Here is a 21,240-nt window from a genome sequence, read left to right as displayed (position 1 = left end):
TTAAAATCTGTAAGAGGTCGTATTGAGGTATTTAATATAATAGAATTTTATCTTGCTATTCGAAATGAATGTTCGTCAAAAACTGTCGTGATTTTGTTGGTTTTCTATTTCGTTTAGGATGAATTAATTTATTCATATTTATGAGGTGACTTGTTCTATAGAACTTCTCATTATTAAAACGTGTGTTCATAATTTTATTTGAAGTAATACACAAAAATCTGTATGAAAGCTCCTTATAGAGTACTCTACATTTTTAAATATTTTAAATCTCTTTACGGGTTTCCTATAAGTGTCAGAGCAAAATATATGGAAGAGAAGGCAAAAAAGGATGTCTAATACTTTGTAAAACAAGTTTAAACCTAAACTTCAAAGAAGAAACATCATTCTAAAATGCATATTCTAGCCGCAATGGCCGTACGAAAGAAACTACGAACATCTGACCGATACCAAGAGAAGTCGTTAAGCAAAATCGTTATACCCACTTACGTTACTGGAATCCTGGTAAATTTAACCAAATAGGCAATAGGAGTGAGTGGTGGGGTGCAGCGAGCGAATGCAACAGTACCCGGGTGGTCTTGTTAGACTACCCAATCTGGTGCGGCCCGACGCGACCGTTAGACCCCGCGCACACTTCCACCTTCTCAGGTTACAAATTAATTTTTGTGTTTTTTTTTGTTGTTGCTTTACTTATGAAAGTACTGTGTTGGGACCTTTTCTTTGGATAGTATTAGAGTCCAAAATGTCCTATTAAATTCTCAGGTAGTTATATAGTGATATTATCAATTTTATTCTTTACTTCATTTTTGTTTTTATACTTAATTAGGTTCCACAAAAAAGGGTTTACATTTAGTAGGTACTTAACGATTCTATTGTTGCTGGGATATTGTAAAAAAATGTTGCTTTATTTTGCCTATGTCTATTCTTTTCATTTCCTCCACTTAAAACCAAAATCTTCCATCAAATTATCCATAAAGTGTACAGAATCTTAAAAAAAAAGCCAAGAAAAATCTCTTTACGTACTCAGTATACGTCGGCCTGAATCCGATCGAGCGCAGTGAGCCAGTGACGCACCAGAACAGAAATGTTAGTTCGACGGGCGCGATCGCTCCAGCGACGACCACTCCGAAGATTGCTCCATCGCGCCATCGACACTGCTACCTGATCCACCAATTTGTTCTGTACTGCTTTCGCGTTAATTGAGTTATTTCCGAGATGTCGAGTCTCTAGATGCGACTTTGTTTCTCTTTCTTTAAGAAGGTTGGTTTTTTGTTTTTTCTTCTTGGGTTGAGATTTTTTTTGGCCATAAATGCCATGTATTTTATTATATGTTAATCATATTGATTAATTTTACGTGTAAAAGCTTGCGGTAATTTCACTTAGCATATTTTTTTGTACTATGTTGACAAGATAGTTATGTATATTACAATATGTTTTTTGAAGTAAAACTTCTTAAAGCGCGACTAATATGGTGTCACGTTTCTGTACCATCCGGAAAAAGATTAGTAAAAAATTAAAATTGAATAATAATAAAGAAGTTATACGCGTGTGACGATTACACACACTCTTTTTTTTTAAACGACAAAATAAAGATACTTCCTCTTGTACTAAATTCAAAATTCCAAAAACAATATCCTAAACATCACAATTTATTCACATCATACACATTCAGTTCTACCGGCAGCCGTGTACGTCACTTTTGTAAACTAACTCAATCAACTGGAATTAACTCCAAAACCTAGACACTCGGTACGGTAGCCTTAGCGATATGTCGACCTACGTCATATCATAACACTGCTTGATAGCTTCATACGATGGCCGATTAATGAAGCCAACGTACTGCCGCAGAACGTTGCCGTAATAGTTTTACGAGTAACCCTCTCCCCAACCCGTCTACCCCCTACGGGCAGACTCGACTACTTGATTATGCATCCGCGGTACTTCAGACCGATTATCGAACTACTAATGAACGTTACATAGAAAATTTTGTAACTTTTGTTTTTGATGTGGGTGTGTGTGATGAGTTGAGTTTTTTGTTCACGGGTAAAATATCTCGTCTGACATTTTTAGCAAGGGGAAAAATAAAAAAAATATGTGCTCTTTTAATAATTTCTCTTTTATGAAATGTTAACAGACTCATACTTCCTACCAAATACACCGTAATAATTTCATAAAACCTAACTTAAAGTCGAACGTATGCATTCCAGTTTACATCTCAATAAATTCTTGATCGGACTACATAATTGCCAGCAAACGATAATGTATCGTATATGACCGTAATAGGACACTATTTCCCATAATTTATAATAGAGTGACGACACAGCGTAATTGCATCTTAATAGATTGCCCTCTCATTATATCAATTAGTAGTATGAATTTACAACCAACTACAGCATACGGGGAAGCTATCAATAGTGCAATAGAGCTGCGCAATCGGTCAGAATAATGCCGCGTCGGTGCCTCAACATTGTTATTAGATACGCTATTCTACCGCCATATAGATTTGGTGGTATTCAACCTATTGCTAATGGGATCATGTTGGAATATTCCGCAAAATTTTGGGCTTGATTGGATATTCGGAACTAATTTCGTATTTTAAATTTAGACGGCCATAGGAGTCGAGGTAACAGAACTGTTTATATGGTTAAACAAGGAAACTTTTTAAGATTTAATGTACGATTGTTTGTTAATCCCAAACAAAAAAAACTATTAGAACAATTATTTTGAAGGGTCTAAGCAAATAAGAAGGCGAAGAAATCTTTTCAACTATCGCTTAATGATTCGTTAAAATATGAAAAAGTATTTGAGCGAGTTTCCGCGGCTACTAATACGACGTCGTCTTAAGTAGAGAGGACGGAGGGGAAGACTCGCAATCCCTCTCATTTAACACCGCTCTATTCCTCTGTAGGTGTTTGCCGAAGCGATTTGAACCAAGGATCCTCCCTTTATGGTGCTACTTACAGTCTCATAGTGATATGCGGTTTTATTTCGGACGGCTCATGTAAAGGCGCCTACATTTTTCATGTTACGACTGAAGCGAACAGTAATCTTTGCATTTATGCCGTGATCCTTTATTGATTTTAGATTTTTAGTGGAAAGCGAAACGAATGAAACGGGCGTGAATGGAGACGCGCCCGTTTAAAGCCGGCGTAAGCCTCGCGATGATATAAACTGCTATTCACTGTGGAACATATCAGAAAACTCTCAAGTAATACGTGTTTTTGTGTGTTCCGCAATTAACAAGCGCTTTTATCTGGCCAGTGATAAATGAATAGATTGCAAAGATATTCATTTTTATTTCAAATAAGATAAAAGGCCAGAATTAAGAGTAAAGAAAATTTTAGGACGAATTCCTCAGGTTATTAGGTCTCCTATTTGTACGTTTTAGCGCAACAGGTACAAGTATCATAGTTTCAAAACAAAACTTGTTATTTCGTCTAAATTATTTTATGAAAAAGTACCAAAACAATTATGACAAACTTTTCTGGCTTCATTTTACCATCTAAAGAGTTCACAATCTGGAGGATATATCTTTGCCACATTTCAGTATACCATTTATGCGAGCGAGGCCGCGGTTAAAAGCTAGTTAATTACTAAATCAAATCTAATGGAACCCTTAACACGGAGTCGGTGCTTTAAGGAACTCAGGGTCGTAAAATTATGATAAAAGGCTACGTTTTTACGACTTGAATAAAACCATGGTTTGTGGTTAAATACTTAACGCCTACAAATAAAGTTTCCCGGTATTATCAACACGATACTTTTGTGGAAATTTTAAATTAGATTTATATAAAATGGGCGAGAGCGAAAGTTGAAATTTTAATAAGAATCTTTGACGGTTCATTTGTATATTGGTATTGTGGTCGATGGTGCCTATCAATTTCTTTAAATCATTAGAAAGCGGTCATAAAAAATAGGCGTCTCGCAATTTTCGCTAAATAATAAAAGAATATTAGAAAAATAAGTTTTTGTGGTACTATAATAGATAAGCGACTATTTCATAAAATCCATTTTATATTCCATTTCAATATCAAGTCAGAGACTTGTAAAGCCATTTAGATTAAGCTTAAAAAGATAGGCAGCTACAGCGTTGGTCGGTTGCTTCTATAGAATAAAAAATATTCAAATAAAATAGAAAAAGCCCTTAGGTATCGTTAAAACCTTTCTAAGAATGTCACAATTCAGCTCAAAACCTTTATCCATTTAAAAGAAATCCGATATAAATCCGTTTTTCCTCTCCCAGAGAGAACTCTAATACCGTAATTAATTTTCTTTTTTACAATCATAACTAAACCAATTTGTTTCACACCTCGGTATAAATTCCGACATTTATAACGATAGGTACACACAAAGTTAACACACTTTTTTTTTCTTCGTGAAAACCCTCATTTCCCTAAGCCTTAAAGAAAAAACAATGAAAGGAGACCTACCATTAAAATAAATAAAAGGAAATAAAGCACCGACCGCAAATTATTTCACTTACCTACTTCTTTTTATAAAAATGCGAACGACGCATTAAATTTTGGGGAGAAAGGAAACTCCCTTGTAAGCAATATCGAGCAGGCAAATTTTTCAGATATTGCCTTCAGGTAGAGCACATTTATTATGTACCCGTATATATTACTCTTGATTCATTGACTTTGGATATTGATTTACTTTGCTTGCATAAGCTGTAGTTGGGGCAACCGCGAGCAAACTAAACGCTCTTTGAGATGAAGAATTAAGGGTGAACTTGGTTTGTCGGACACTTGAGCAGCTGCAACTTCGCTTCGTATATCTTGATTGAACTTAATGCACGCAAACCCTGATGGACGAGCGCTCGTTTGAATGATAACCGCAATTCATATCATATTTTCTGCACAACAAACTTTTATATTTATTATCGTTGTTTCTCTGTATCAATAAGTTGCCCAACTTTATTGCTGAGTGTAAATATCTTTATCTAACTATGCACGGAGCTCTCTAATATCGTTGTTTACGGCAACAACTTCTAACTGTTATCACTTTCGGGACACCAGGACGGTACATCTCGGTCTTTGCCGTTGTCCACTTGATTTACGATTACGATAAGGTGTCGACCTAAAAACTTTTGTGCTTCCCTACGCGGAACGCAATCGCACAAGATTTAAAACTAAAAATACTATAAGATTTTTTGTTAAGTTCATACGTGTGATATATTCTTTTGTCATTTATTTAAGTGACGAAGACGAGTAAGTTAAGAAACAAACATTATTTAATTAAAATCACGTTACGACAAATCTTGCACAAAAGACGTTTGCGTTACATTTGGCTGAGAGGCAGAGCACGTAATGGCTGGCAGGCTGCATTCAGATTCCCAGTTGAGGCGCTCCAATATCGGTTGCTGGTATATTATTTCAGGGCGGAGGGACGCGGGGCAATATTGAGTTGTGAAACAGACGATTTACCTAACAGGAGACGCTAACGGAGCAACTTTACCTCGACACTTTGACAACTTATTTCTTGTCTCAAGAGTTGCTAAGCCACTCAGTTTGTGTACGTAGCGGCTTGATTGTTGTTCGTCGAGATAGTGATTGTAATAGCTCCAGTTAACTTTTAAAGCACGTAAACTATTTCGCTTCCCGACTAATAACGTACGCTTTTATTCGAAAACTCCTCAACGATATTAAAGGTATTGAACGTTTAAAAACTTTAAGGTAAACAAGGGTCGGAGGAACACGTAGAGAAATATTCGAGCTATGCCCAAAGCAATACGGCTATTAAAGGAACTCACTTTAGCAACCTGTAAAGTGTATACCGAAATCCTCATTCAACTCGTCCAAACGCTTAATTCAGTTGGAATAATTCGAGTTCTATTGTTAAGTTCCTAAATTTGAAGTCCAACATTTAACTGCTTACAATTCAAAGGTAACCGCAAATTTCGAAACGAGTGTGCCTCTCTATAGAATGAAACTTATTTGCAAACCGATAACTTTTAGTACGAGTCGAGTTGGTCAGTTCACGCCGTCCTGGGCCGCCGACCACCGCTCCCCAACTATGCAACAAAGCATTCCTCTGCCTCAGATATTGTTACAATATTTCAAAATTTGCCAATTAGGTACTGGTAAAATCGCGGTCTAGCTGTTAGTCAGGGTGATCCTGCTTCTATTATACTCTAACTTTTAGGTTAGAGAAGTATGCAGTAAATAGTCCTAAACTCTTTCAATGACCGCGGATTGGTCATTGACTGTCAATTTATGTTATCCTGTAGAGTGTTCAAAGTACATGTAAACAAGGTGAAGTTAGTATTCCTGGGAAAAGCCGATAACGAAAGTTAGTAAACTGAATGTATCAGAACTTACCTCGACCGCCTCGTTGTGGGATCTTTCATAACCATAACTTCTGTGATTTCGCCGAATTTGCTAAAGTAGTCCCGAAGACTTTCTGTAAAGGAAAGAAAATTGTATTTGTACTTGGGTATTTAAAAGATTCTCACGAGAAATATATACTCTGCAGATAAAAGTAAGCAACAATCTTGCAGGTAAGTTGTTTTTCAATGGAGTTCTTTAAATTGTAGATTGAATGACTTAGCGTTAAGTGCACTTAAAGTAAGGTTTTAAGAGAAGAAATAAGAAATTCTAACAATAACAAAAGAAGTCCGCTTTCTAAACATTGTGTTCGAAACAAGAATAATAAACACAGGTAGGTCATTATCTAAATTCGGTTTTATTTTTCGGCCAAAATACACGACGGTTTTTTTCGATACGCATTGGTACAACTACAAAGAACTTTCATGGCACATTCACTCAACACTTTTACACAATAGAAGGGTCTCGTTTTGTAACGTTGAAGCCTTTTCGATTCGCAGTCCATAAAAGCAAAACGATAAGAGTCATTCCCTTCGAATGACTGGAGGAATCGTCAGGCAAATGCTAAGCGTCGTCAAACGTTCAACTGTTCTAGCAGTTTATCGTAAGATTTGCGTCGACAGAAGCTTGAGTATTTAGTATCACGTTTCTATTTATATTGGCTTGTTAAATCGTCTCGAACGTCGCCTTAAATACATGCAAGAAGCATCTACGTGGAGATTTGTTTGCGACTGGTGTGTGACTCACTAATGGATAGGGCGGGTTGGCCCCCTCCAAAATGAATATGCTGATTTCTCACGGCCGTGTTTTTAGGTGTGTTTTACATAATTTCCGGTCAGCAACCGACACGTTATACTGTTTAATCACTTTTGGTGTTCCTTGATGGAATCTATACATTATTAAAACGTACATTTTAAATATTTAAAATATGCTGAGTTCTTTTTTAATAAATTATTCAATTTATTTTTTAATGTTCTTTTGTAGGTCTATATTTGTTTTATTATGATAAGTAACAGCAGATAAGTCAGTCCGTAATTAAAAAATACAACCACATTCTACACACACGCTACCATCTACCAGATCAAATAAAATATATTTGAAACAAAATCCGGATACTAACTCAGTGTAAACCTGTGAAGTTCCCGATTAATACTAATTAAGAACAAACAGGCCAATCACGAGAGGCTTATTGCGGGATACATTCCAATTTAAACTTGCCTTCAATTCGATAACGGTGGTGATTCTAAAACCAAATGTTGCTCTATGTTTTTAAAGTCGATTTTAGAGTTGTTTTGGTGGAACTTTTCTAATCTGACCGCTGGCCGGCGTTTGGTTCTGCACTTCGGAACAGTAATGAAAAGTAACGATTGCATGCTGACTGTTCCATTAATCACAAGCAGTATGTATTAGGGTACCTTTTTAGATTTTGTGAAGAATGACCCCGTTCTTTACGTGTTACATTGAGTGTTTGTTTACCGCAATAATGGAGGCTTATAAGGCTTTTTTTGTATGCAATTAAGTCTTATATAAAATTGTTTTTGTTGAGTGTAGAAAAATATTTTTACGGCTTTTATTTACAGTTACATTTTGTTTAAAATTTGATTTTAATGAAAAGAAAAGTCTGTCCTTAAAAATTGCCAGACTTTGTATTATACATATAAAAAGTCAAATTAATATCTACTTTATTAAAAGCACCAAAAGCCAAAAAAAATAACTGAATTAATAAAATAAATACTAACATCAAAAACTTATAATTAGTTATAGAGGTTATAACAAGAATTATATAGTTACAACTGTGGCACAAACAATTTCGCAACTAACGAACAGAATTAATTGAACTACGATACTTTTTATTGGAACTTTAATAAATAATTTATTTTCTTTTACTTTATTAAGTTTTATTTTTTTATGCTTTTGTACTCCTATTTTGCAGCTTACCATATTTATTGAGATTAATATTTCTTTTGATTCCTATAAAATTAAATATATCTCCGCATTTGTACAATTATCGTGTAAAAGAAATTTAATTAAATTATTATTATAAAGAAACATAATAATACATTAATTTTTTTCATCAAAAATTAAATCGACAACAGGAAAATCCTTTTGCAAATTTTCAAATTCCATTCATAATTCAAATCAGCATTCGAATTTCACAACAATATTTTTCGAACATGAAACCAACCCTCAAATGCTTGCACACGAAATACAAATTAATTAAGAAACAATGATGGGCCCACAACCCGCTAAACTATTCGTACCCTTGTTATCTTACCCTCCGGATTTATATTTTATTTAGATGACGCCTACTAGGCAATACTGCGAAGGACAGGACTGGATTCGGCACAGTTGTTCAACCACCATAAAATTAGCATTTGGCTGGCGAGTAGCATTTTCATCCGAATACAACCTGCCACCTGAATTATTCGGCCGCTCTTCTCAAGATACTGGGATAATATTATGTTATTTTTGTACCGTGGGTTGTTAGGGGTTAGATATTACTGTCAGTTGTATTGGAAGTGAAGAGTTATAAATCATTCTGTTCGGACGATGTAAGTTTATGGTAATGTAATTAATAGATGATTTTGTTATAAGTACATTAAAAAGGTGATTTTTTTATACGATGCGATTTTAAATATTAAAATTTTGCCTACTAATACGGTCCTCTCTCGCTGTTCAAAGTATTTAGTGTACTAAATTTTATTATAATTGGAATTTAGAATTTTAGTCGTGAAAGTGTAAGAAACAAACTAAAATTAATCACACAACATTACATCCTAAACTAAAAGAAACTACTTTAAAAACAGAAAGCCAAAACAAATCACTTTTATTAGCAGCCCAATAAAGGTACAACAATATATCCTTTATTGCCAGATACAAAAACATTTTATTCGTTTCTTTACAATTTAATGACGTATTACGTGTAGCTTGCAATAAAATTATTAATATTGTCAGTGGAGGGGTGGGGAGGGGTGGCAACGCAGCACTTGCTCACCCACCATTAAATTGGAACTTCCCGTACTTCCCGAACTAGCACCTTGCTACCGGATTACACTGTCATTATGCTAGTTTAATTTTGATGAGGACAGCAGTACTGTATCTCATTAGATCGATTTCATACTAATTATGTTATTGTGGTTAGAAATAGATTTAATTAGAACGTGTGTTTGTGTTTTGTTTAATAGGTGTTTAAATTGTATTGTAAGTGTGAAGATATTTGACGTTTGACGTCATATCTTTAATTTAAATTTAGAATCATTTGATTTTTTATAAGACAGGTGGTCAGAATCAGATCTTAAAAATAAGTGTCAGCATAGAATATCAGAAACAGAATATCTATCTATTATTGTCGATAAGAAAAATAGATTTCTACAATAATGGTGTCACCATTATGGCTAATGTGATCGCGAAAAAAGTAGACTCTAATTCAGTGCATGAAAGTACTCTAATAATAATAAACGCTGATCATAAATCCAAGTATAAATCAGACATCCTTATCAGCAATAAATCTCAACAAAAACAATTACAGATCGTCGAGCTATAAAAATAATATAATGTCAAATATCCATTCCGGTCTTTCTGTAATTGTTCATCCAACAATAATTACGCGAATTCTAAAACAACTTGGAATTCAAATGTTCCCTAATTGGCAGTTTTAATCTACTAACTTTTGTACAGAATTCAGCAGAGTAGGGAACAACTTGTCGTGGTCCGTGGCGAAACGAATCAAAACCGTCTAACTGAAATTTATAAATTTATTTTGCCAAATTATAATGACTGGAGAGGATAATTTGCTTGATTTAAATTTGGATCGCTTTTATGGTGTTTTAGAATAGGCAGTATTTCTTATTAAAGTTTCGAGAACGATTCTCGCTTCGGTTTATTTGACATTTAAATTACTAGTTATTCAGAGAATAATGTTAATATTAATGAGGATTCCGTTTTATTGGGAAACAATTTTCAATGACTTATTATGTACCTAGCTTAATTACGGACGTTAGGAATAGAACATTTCGAGACAATAACAAAAGAAAACATAAAAAGAGAATTTTATCGATAAATGAGTATAGGTAATATCGATGTTCAATAAACGCCATCTGTGCGTAAAAATGGGTTTTGATCTTATTTCCCGCATATTTTATTTTGTTACGTTTAACGGAAGTTTTCCAAATTGTTCGTCCTATGCACAGCGGGTCTCTTGTGCAACCACCATTAAATTGGAAACTAGCCGCCGAGTCCAGCCGAAATGAACGAACACATTACACGCCTAAAAACAATATTAAATGTAACAGAAAGCTTTCCTGATTTAACAAAATAATATTGTTACTTTTGTTCCCTGCGTAATTAAGCACTATTAAAAAGAATACCTACTAAACAGAACTTAAAAATTGTAATGATGTTTTAATTTACGATTTTTTCAATCCTGAGTTATATGAAACACAGACAGCATGAGATTTTAGTTTTTGCACTCTTATGGCTAAACCACTCAACACATTTTGATGCAATTTGGGTTTGTCTAAAACTACATTATCTCACAATACCACAGGTCATTGTAAGAGTTACACCTTTTAATCCATTAATTCTAAAAAGCAATTTTAAACTGGTACATTTTCATTCAAGCATCAGTCGAATAATTCCTTAACCATCTATAACCAATATAATACCTGCAACAAATCAAAATGCTAGATCCATATCCAGCTTACACGGGAATATCAACAAATCTATATTTATTTACTACGCAGGATGCCCCGATCTAATTGCAATAATCCAATTTGATCCTGACGCTCTCTGTGGCTCATTCGAATGCTCTCCCGGTTTCAGGAACTCGTCAACATGAATTTCACTGAAAATACTCGGGAATCAACTTCAATGATATGAGGGAAGTGACGTACCTACAAAGTTGATATTGTTTTTTTAGTTTTTGTGTATAGATGAAAGTATTTATGATAGAGGCGGCCAAAATTAAAAACTATTAGTTCAGTTTTTTTTCACATTCCCTCTCTATGTGGTAACGTTGCACAAAAAATACGTAAATTTTTGTAACTACACTTTGTTTGTCTACATAATTTGCGATTTGATATAGTCTCTACAAAAAAAGTTGAACTCCATTTTTTGAGACCTAATGATAGCCTCCTTAGTTCTAAAGCCTATTCCTTTCCTGTGAATTGACTGGTGATCTTAAAGACCAACTTTCTATACTCATAACTATTCCGCATAGTCGTATATAAATCAATGTATAATTATATAATAACGTTAATACATGTTAGACGGCGCACAGAAACACGCTTCCTGCGTTACTACACATATTGCAACTTATGTTCTGATGTAAACATGTCGACGGATCATCTCCATACTTGAACATTTATTAGAGCTGTATTTTGATCAATAACACGCGTAACATTGAGGAACAAAAAAGTTTAAATAATCTTGGTAATATGTAGGTAGAGAAAGTCAAACTCAAGAATGACAGTGAAAACATTTACTTATAGGTATTAGATAGCTTTAAGTCAGAAGAAGAAAGAAGTTTTATTACTTCATTTTTTTTTTAAATATATCTTACTCTTTCTTGGTAAACTAAGTTAATATCAAGGTATTTTTTTTATTTACTCTGTGAATGCTTCTTCATAATTGCTTGTATGAATTAAACCCCTTTTAATTCCTTTTAATTTGCAGCTTTCGTTTTTGCAGTTATTTTAAGTCTTAATGTAAAATACTTACAATTAGGATTTACTACATATTCAAGTAGTAATTTTTGCCTATATTATTAATTCAGTACACATTGTTTTCCCTAAAACTATAGTAAAAGAGGAAACTCATTATAGTTATCTTCCTCCAACAAGCAATACAAGTTCATAACTATGAATCATCTCAATTTATAACACAGGGAATTTGATAACTGTTTTGTTCGCGACCAATGGACTTACGGATGGCCATTACAATCGGCATAATTTACAACCTTTGCCCACAAAATGTTGGGGCTATAATTCAAGGCATGCCAATGCTCAGGCTCGAGTTTTGCTGTTCTAAAAAAGTTATGCCATACTCATACATCAGTCTAGACTCGCAGACTATGTCGGGTTTGGCACCCTCTCTGACCAGCTGTGGCTAAACTCTGTACACAAAGTGAGTGGTATATGATGGTCGTAACCCAATTACGTGTGTGCGATGCCCTATGCTCAAAAATACAGGTTGAACTGGAAACGGTGAATTTCTTGCCAAGTTTGTACTGTGTGTGTCTGAAGAGTATTATAATTGTAGAGGCTGGTGTCTGATACGCTTTTGCCCTATTATACACTAGCGTATGCGCAACGCATTACATGACTACTTTTCTTACTTTTCCGAAATACAGAAGCTGTGATTTTTATTTTTAACTAGCTGTTAGCCGCGACTTCGTCCCCGTGGGTAGAAGATATAAGTTATGATTTATACCTGCCCTGTTTTTTTCACATTTTACATTGTATCTTCGCTCTTATTAGGCGCAGCGTGATGGTTTTTAGCCTAAAGCCTTCCTTGATAAATGGTCTATTCAACACAAAAAGAATATTTCAATTTGGACCAGTAGTTCCTGAGATTAGCGCGTTCAAACAAACAAACAAACTCTTCAGCTTTATATATTAGTATAGATATAGATTATGCACAAAACATTCGAAAATTTAGTAAGTGTACTAGGATCGAACTCGACACTTTTGTCCTGACAGCGCGTCGGTGTTACCGATAGGATATCACAGATGTATTTTAAAACCAGTATTGGCCACAATCTGCGTCTGAGATTTAAAAAATGTCAGTTTTCTAATAGCTAGAGATAACTTTTCGAAACACCCTATTAAGCCAAACATAGTAACCTAAGTTTATTTCTCAAATTATATTTAAAACTATATCTAAGTTACATTTTACATCCTGTATCTGCCCAATTTCCTAAATTCTACCGCACCACTTATTCCCTTAATACTATGCAGAGATGGATCCCACGTCACTGATCAAGATGGATTGTTATACTGCATAAAGCCATCCAGTGACAAGTTTTTGCATCGATGCGTCACCCGAATCATAGCACCTGTATGCGACATCATCCACAGCGGTAGTAATGATGCAATCAATCAATATGTAAACGAAAACATTCCGCATCGCATATTTTATCTTTAACAATCCTTGTACCACCAAACCAATTAGCGTGAAAACCTTCCATAGTACAGTGCAATGTTATAAATTTGGCACTTAGCCTGACGCAAATTTTCACTAGTGTCAGCAAATAAAGTGGCGCAGTAATAGTTTTGCGACGGCCCGAACTAAATTGACACACTATAGGTACAACACTTTTTTTGCACGTACATTTTTTAATTAACCCATTCAACGTTTTGTTATTTGTAAATGTAGATGACTCGCGTTGCGTTTGAATAATTATTTTTAAGTGAAATTTCACAAATCCCTTTTTATTTTATGAAAACAAAACATTTTACCGTTTCGCCTTCGAGTTTGTATAAAAGAACAAATGCGTTCGAGGTATTTCCCTGCTTTCTAAATATTCAAATTTAGATATTGAATAAAATAGCCATTAATTCAATGGTAATCCACGTACCACAAACGACTTCAATATAAACCACACATTATGTTCGCCTAATGCTCTAAATGTATAAAATGTGTATATCCCGCGTATCAGATACGATACTACCGACTATTTGCATTTATATCTCCGAACAGCAAAACATTGATGATAATTTGAAAAGAAAATAGGAAAAACAAAGCAGCACAGTTACTTAATGTTACTTTTAACGTTTATAGACTACTTTAAAATTGTGTCCTGCGTATAAAATCACCCAGTTAAATGTGTATTGCGGTTGGCGCGTTGCCAGGCACGTACAGCCACACGTCCGAATCTGAGAATCTCTCACTCGCCCCGCTGCATTCGTCTGCGATGATTCGACAATCGACACATAAATATTGAATAATCAATCGGTTGCGATTCGAATATCGATAAACGTGAATCGATTCCGATTCAAAAGTTTTAGCGCACTGTTTTTGGCAGTGATACAGTGAATAATTGTGATTTGGTTAGGCTTATTTATTTGTTGGCACTAACTGGCAACATAAATTTTTGCTGTTGGTTTACATTATGCATCGTGAGTCGTGTAAATAAACAAGTTTACTGTAGCGTTCAAATGATGAGAAGTGTTTTATTTGTTTGCATACTTTCTTTTGACGATGGCTGAGGAAATGATACTTTCGAAACTTAGATCAAACATAAAGGAAAATCTTTTCGGTCCAATGAAAATCAAATAAAATATTGTTTCGAATATGAAAAGAAACATTCGATTTCAATTTCAAGTGCGATTCCGGATCTTCAAGTCCGGCAAACGCGAAAGGGACGCGCGTACATCAAAGTGATTACGGGCGAAAAACGCCGCACAGTGGAGTGTGAGCGTTGTAAAAATCACTACGACGTGTGAAGTGCCATTGGGGCGTCTCAGTGGAGTGGCGATCGCTTGTTTTTCCCACTTTCGATGAACGCCGCGGGCCGAGCTCGTTCGAGTGCCCTCTGATTTCGTCCCTGCACCCGGCTCTGTGTTTTATGAGGTCAAGAGAACCTCCACAAAAAACACGTACCGCGATAAATTACGCACTGACACATTCAGATTCGCCCATAATATACACGATCGTAATATATTGTTTTTTTTTTCGTTTTTCCGTGCCTTGTGGGGTGTTGTTGTGGCAGGTGTACTTAATTTTTTGTATACGCTCTTATTGTACCAATATTTGTACGTATGGGTAGGTTTAATTGAGTTTACCTTTATAATTTTCTTTTATATAAAAAATTACTAAAGAAAGGCTAAAAATACAATCATTATTTAATCATTTTTTTTCCTAGTATTAAGTATAGAAGCTATTTCTATACATATCAAAGAAACAAAATGAATCTGGAACTTTTATAGAAATCCTTTTACCCGTAAAGAGTGACTTCCGTTTGTTATTGAAAAGTAAAGGTCTTCATATTTTTAGATATAAATAATTTATAGTAATATTAGAATGAAATTTCATTGAATTCTATTATAATGTGTATACCTACTGTTATATAAGTAGATTCATGGAAATATTACATTCATAAGAAACGTTCAGAAAAGAAGCAATTATGATTAAACTTAGGTGGTCTACATAAAAAGGGTTCGAAAGAAATGGGCGAAATCAAATCGATCGGGTGAAAAATTAACAAAGGTGAAACCTGTAATTTTTTATTCTTACTGTAAAAGAAAACGGAAAATGTTCTAACCTTGAAAACAAAAATCAATTTCAATCAGTTCGCTTAAATAATTAAGTTAATACCAATCGATTACCTATGAAAGAACTAGGTCTGTTAAAAGCACTAAAACTAAGTCGTCGAACGATTACACGATCAAAATTATATATAATTTAATTATTTTTTTCACTTTTACCTATTATTACGTAACGTAAGACACTTAAACAAAATTTGATTATTTTAAATTAATTGTAAAATAGGATTTTTTTTTGTATATAGCAAATGATTGTACTGTAAATATTTAACTCTGTAAAATTGTAAATAAAAAATAATGGTTAGTTTATAAAGTGAGTTTCGGATGTCAATTTGTGTTTGATGTATTGATTTAAACGTTATTTAATAGGAATTAATCAATTACTCGATATTAAATAAAAAAATATGGCAATCCTTGAAAAGACTTGCGAAATCGATAAATTTAATTTAAAACATTAACATGTTCCATCCCGAATTTAAATTCTAAATTATATTTTATTTCTTTTATAATTTATATTAAATTTTCAGTAAGTCTAATAGACTTTTTTAATTATTTTTAAATAAAATATATCTTTATCTAAATTTAAATTATGTACCTACACAAAATTCCGTCGATATATTAATTATTGTTAGTTAAATTACATGACATAAAGCCAGTATGTAGGTCAAAGGCGGTAGTTGAGTAATTTATTCCCAATAACTATCAAAGCGAGTGCAGATGTTGTACAGTTTCAATTTAAGGGAACTTCTAGCGGATGAACTTTGAACGAACTTGGTTCATGTGACATTGTCAACTAACCTCGCAACCGCTGGGAACAACCGGGGGTGGGTTGTACCTTATATAAATTTTGATAATGCTTGTTTGTTTGTAATTTAATGTTGTGTTTTGATGTTACATTTTAGTTAGGTAGTAAAATTTGAATTTGAACTTAGAAAAATCTTTTTATACGGATTTTGAGTATTGGATTTAGAATGTTATCGAAAATATATTTATAAGACAGTTTAGTTATATGTAAGAAAATAGACAGAAATAAGTAAGTTTATATCGACTAATGAGTTGTTAGTTTATGCGGATCGCAATAGATGGCGCAAGCTGTTTCATTCTTTCCTACTACTAATTCGATAACAAATAATTACAAACACCAAATTTGACAAAACTTTTACTTTATTACTCAAGTCATACTTCTCATAAAAAATGTATGATAAACTCCACTTTCATACACTCTTAATCAAAAACACAACTATTTGCCAAAACTTCGTCATGACACTGTGAACTAACAAACAACGCCGAGATATACAGCCGCCAGTAATTCTGTATCTAGTCTACAACACTACATATTTACCTAGGAATAGGAACAGTAGGAATGTCTCAGAATCTCAGCCAACTCAGATGTTTCAGTTCAAACCAATAGAAAGGGAAATTGTTCATGAATTTCAATTCATAGTTCGTACCAATAGAATTTGAAGTCAGAATTCGTACTTAGAATACTATTGAAATAATATTTAACTTTTAATATTAATAAAATAAATGTTGACATAATTAGAATTGATTTGAAATTAGAATGTCAAAAATAAAATGATCGTCGAATTATAGACATCAACTTTTAAAAAGAGTTCCGTATTGTTTCATATTAACCTCTTTCGATTAGGTTGGTAAGTATTATGAAAAGGAACTGTCAAAAAATATATTCGAGTCGTAATAGGAATGAGAATGGTACGGAAAAATCCATACATATTATAACAGAATACATAAATTGATGTTACTGATATGAAGGCACAAAATATTCTTACCGTAATTGTTATCGTAATAACAGCACGGGAAATGAATATGAAATGATTACATTAAATACCGTAGCTAATATCCATTTCAATTATAATTTAGCTTTATTCATATTATGTTTATGGAAATTGGACGGTCACTTACATCAAGCCAGCCCGACAAGGTTATTACGAAAAACACGTGTCACAGAAAAATAATTTCTAATTAAACGAAGGGCTCCATTGAGTATACTCGAGTAATTTATGCGAACGTCGCGCGATTTATATCGTTTGACGTCACGTCTCACAATGATTGAGTGGGCGATAGCTGCATAGCGCACCTACCATATATTATCAGGTAATACCGTATAATTGTCGTGATCTCTGTGAACAACCGACGCTGTCTCCTGTGAGATATGAGCTGGCACACGATACGTTGCTAATTTCGTGACATCCATTCATTTACCAATCCCAAACGTGAATGGGATCAGACAACTACAGGAAACACATTCTATATAATATAAACCCGACATTTGACTGGTATTGCACACGCGGTTATCGACTTTATCTAAATGCAATACTGGTGATAATACTCGGCGCATTTTTGATCGGCAGCATAAAACTCTGCCCGGTTTCTGTACATGCGACACTAATTTATTATTGTACGTATAAATTACATTTGGAAATAGAACCGGCAATTAAATACACGACAATAAATAACGGCCCTATTATGTGTTCCTGCTATTTATTGTTCCAAATTCAAAATCGACTAACAGAATTTCAAATTCGGAACGAATTTAACGAACTTTATTACTCGTATTGTAAAATAATTATTTGCTCCAAGGTTTTCAAAACTTGTTGCGAATATTTGAGAGTTCTGTTTTCATGTAAAATATCTCTAGTGTCGATTTATAATTGCAAGTTGCACAGAGGTGTTGGGTGCTGAATATGAGCTGACTGCGTTCATAAAACACATTACGGTATGGATTTTAAAAGATGTTTAAAGATTCATAAACGTGAGCTTCCTACTTGAGTCGGAGTCGTAAAGTTGAGTGTAATGTGTCTGAATATCGTATTACGTATAATATGACGGTAAGTTGGAGCGTTAGGCCGTCTTTCTACACCTGGTGACATGAATAAACTGTGCCGTTGTGGTCTAATATTAAGTTGGGCCTGTTTATAATGTTGCCTTCTCTAGTACACCAGACTTATGTAGACGTGTCGTGTTTGCCTCAAGTTGGGATCTCTTGTTTGTATAGATATACGCTTGTGGGCGCGTGTGATGTTGTTACTGATTTTACTTATTGTTTTGTGCTATTGTTTATGCGGATTATCCCTTCTTATTTAAATACATTGTTAAACAGCTTTAAGCAGTACTAAATATTTTATAATCTGATTAAATTTCGTTATAAGATCTTCGCAGTAATATTGTAGAGTATAGTTAAGAAAAATCTAGTAAAAATTGTGACGTAAATTAGTGTTTAAAATGCTAAGTCAGCGTCTATTAAATAAAATTAGACATTATTTAAATTAATAAACAACACTTGCCATCTACATTTGATTAAAACAGTAACATCATTGAATATCTCAAATACGAAACGGAATTACAAGTTACACCAAATCCTTAATACCAAGATTGTCAATTCAATTCCAGCATTAATATTCAAAACTGGTAACCGCAAATAAATTACTGTATCCGAAAACCGAAATCCGTTACATCTAATACCACTTGAAGTAATATCAACGCAAACAATTAATTACAAAACCGAACTAAGGCTGAGTACACAATACGTATTCTACAGTTCTCGAGTGACTAGTTTACTGCACTACGTAGTACACGACTAGTTTCTGAGTGACTTTAATTCATCGGCGAGTACGCCATCTGGGATTACTTGGGGCTGTCACTACGACGGCCGAGACGTTCGGATCTTTGATCGGAACTTAGTTCGAGGTTCAAGAGGCACTGAGAAATTGAGTTTGCTCGTGTATACTTAGCTTTATATTGTTGAGTATGGCTTTTGATTGATTTGATGATCGATTTTTGATTGACACTAAATATTAAAATTTTAGAAAGTACTATAAATATAATTTTCTAATAAGCAGAAACTATAGCTGAAAAAATGCTATTTTTTTTTTCTCTGACCTGAAAAATAACGCAAGTGTTGCCACAAGCTTATCTAGGTATACCATTACTCACTTAATAATATTTTACGACGCCTGAAAACCTTTTTATAATATGCAAAAGTAGGTCAAAATATTACATAGTATCACACACGTATTGGAAATAAAATTAAGAGTAATAAACATAAAAACTCATTTCGATATTAATAATGAACGCTGGCGACACCGATATAAAGCATATCGTATTGGTGATATGTTTCGTTTGTTCCATAAAGGGTATTACTGAGAGATTACGGATTCGAATTTAAAATTCGAACGTCTGTTATACCATTGTTATATTTGAATTAAGAAATTTTACTGGAATAAAGATTTGCATTTTTTTGATTACATAAATTGAACACACCTTTTTTGTGGAATAATTGTATTTTCTTAAATGTTTTGCTTTGTAAGGGTTTTTTAATTAACCCTTCTTATATAAAAAATGGGTGACGAATTAAACTTATTAAACCATTTTTGTTATTAAATATTATCATCATCATCGGCTTTCAATATAACCTGCTGGTCTCCCTTTATTTATGCTTTTTAATCTGTCTCTTGCTTTTCGCCATCCATTTTATTCCAGTTTTTTTTTATATCGTATTCAAGTACAAATACGTTCTAAAAAATATAATTCCTTAGTCTTATGACTTTTTTTCGTAATAATATTAGTATAAGATGAACCTAAAGTGTGGTTGATGAAAAATAATCCTTGAAATGTGGAATCCATTATTATTATAAGAATAACACTTTAAAACCTACAGAAGAGTAATTCAGATCAAGTCAAACGAATAACACTTTAAGAGCTTCAAAAACATTTCGATGTCTAGAAGTGTATCTTGTAGATTTAATAGACAATACCGCTAAGGATGGAGTTTCTTGTAAACTTTAGTTGGAACTCGGGTAAGTTTCTGCAAGCCCTGTCCTTAAATTGAAATGGGTACCAAAATAGCTCCAGTTGCTTCATTATTAACTATTGAACTATACTATTGGGATATCTTTGGGTTTCGTTGTAAGGTTAGCTCTGTACGATATAGTTTAATTTGATAGCGTTTCGTAAGCTTAAGCCGAATTTAGTAGTATTATTTCGGAACGAGCGAATCCTTGTTGATTTATTCAATTGAAGTTATTGGGAACATCACTGCTTCACTAGTTCTGATTTCAAAAATACTGGGTGATTCTGCAACTATGATTGTATGAGTATTGTTGAATTTAGAACATACTATACTATATGGCTCTCATTACTAAAGCACAACAGTGACTGCAGACTACATTATTGCAGAATATACCACACTCAAGTTCCTGACTGCGACTCTACAGGGATGTGCCCGCCACTAATGTCTTCAATAATTGGCAGTCGAACTTCCAATGTAGCCAATCACGAACTCAATTTGATAAAGACCCAATAGGAATGAACGCAACCTTTTATTATTAACTAAACGTTACAGACGTATTGCTTGTTTGTTTTCGCGAAAATAATGATGGGGAAATGGCGCGTGAAATTAAATTTCGAACATGACATGACGGCAATAAATGAGTACAAAGAAATATTTAATAACAGTTCGATTTTTTTAAACCTACTCAATAACATACATTGTTTTGAATATGGAACATACCGAAAAAAATAGGCTGAATATCCGAAGGTCAGAAATAGGACCATTCGAAAAGCTTTAAATCGCAAAAAGAACTTCTAGAATCTTTTAGTAAAATCTTTTTAGTCAATATATAGCTACCCTATCT

General features: G+C 33.8%; 1 protein-coding gene across 4 annotated transcripts in view; it reads right to left on the bottom strand.

The window, feature by feature from the left end:
• Positions 1 to 21,240, bottom strand: part of LOC113504618 (RNA-binding protein Musashi homolog Rbp6) — a 453,082-nt gene that overhangs the window by 272,925 nt on the left and 158,917 nt on the right. For all 4 annotated transcript variants that reach the window (XM_026887011.1, XM_026887012.1, XM_026887013.1 and 1 more), the window contains exon 3: positions 6,318 to 6,399. In XM_026887011.1, the coding sequence (XP_026742812.1) occupies positions 6,318 to 6,399 (82 nt within the window). The remainder of the gene's footprint in view (positions 1 to 6,317; positions 6,400 to 21,240) is intronic.

This window comes from Trichoplusia ni, chromosome 22 (assembly GCF_003590095.1).
Source record: "Trichoplusia ni isolate ovarian cell line Hi5 chromosome 22, tn1, whole genome shotgun sequence".
NCBI lineage: Eukaryota > Metazoa > Arthropoda > Insecta > Lepidoptera > Noctuidae > Trichoplusia > Trichoplusia ni.
The sequence above is the reverse complement of the archived record's forward strand: the minus strand, read 5'-3'. Positions and strand labels throughout refer to the sequence as shown.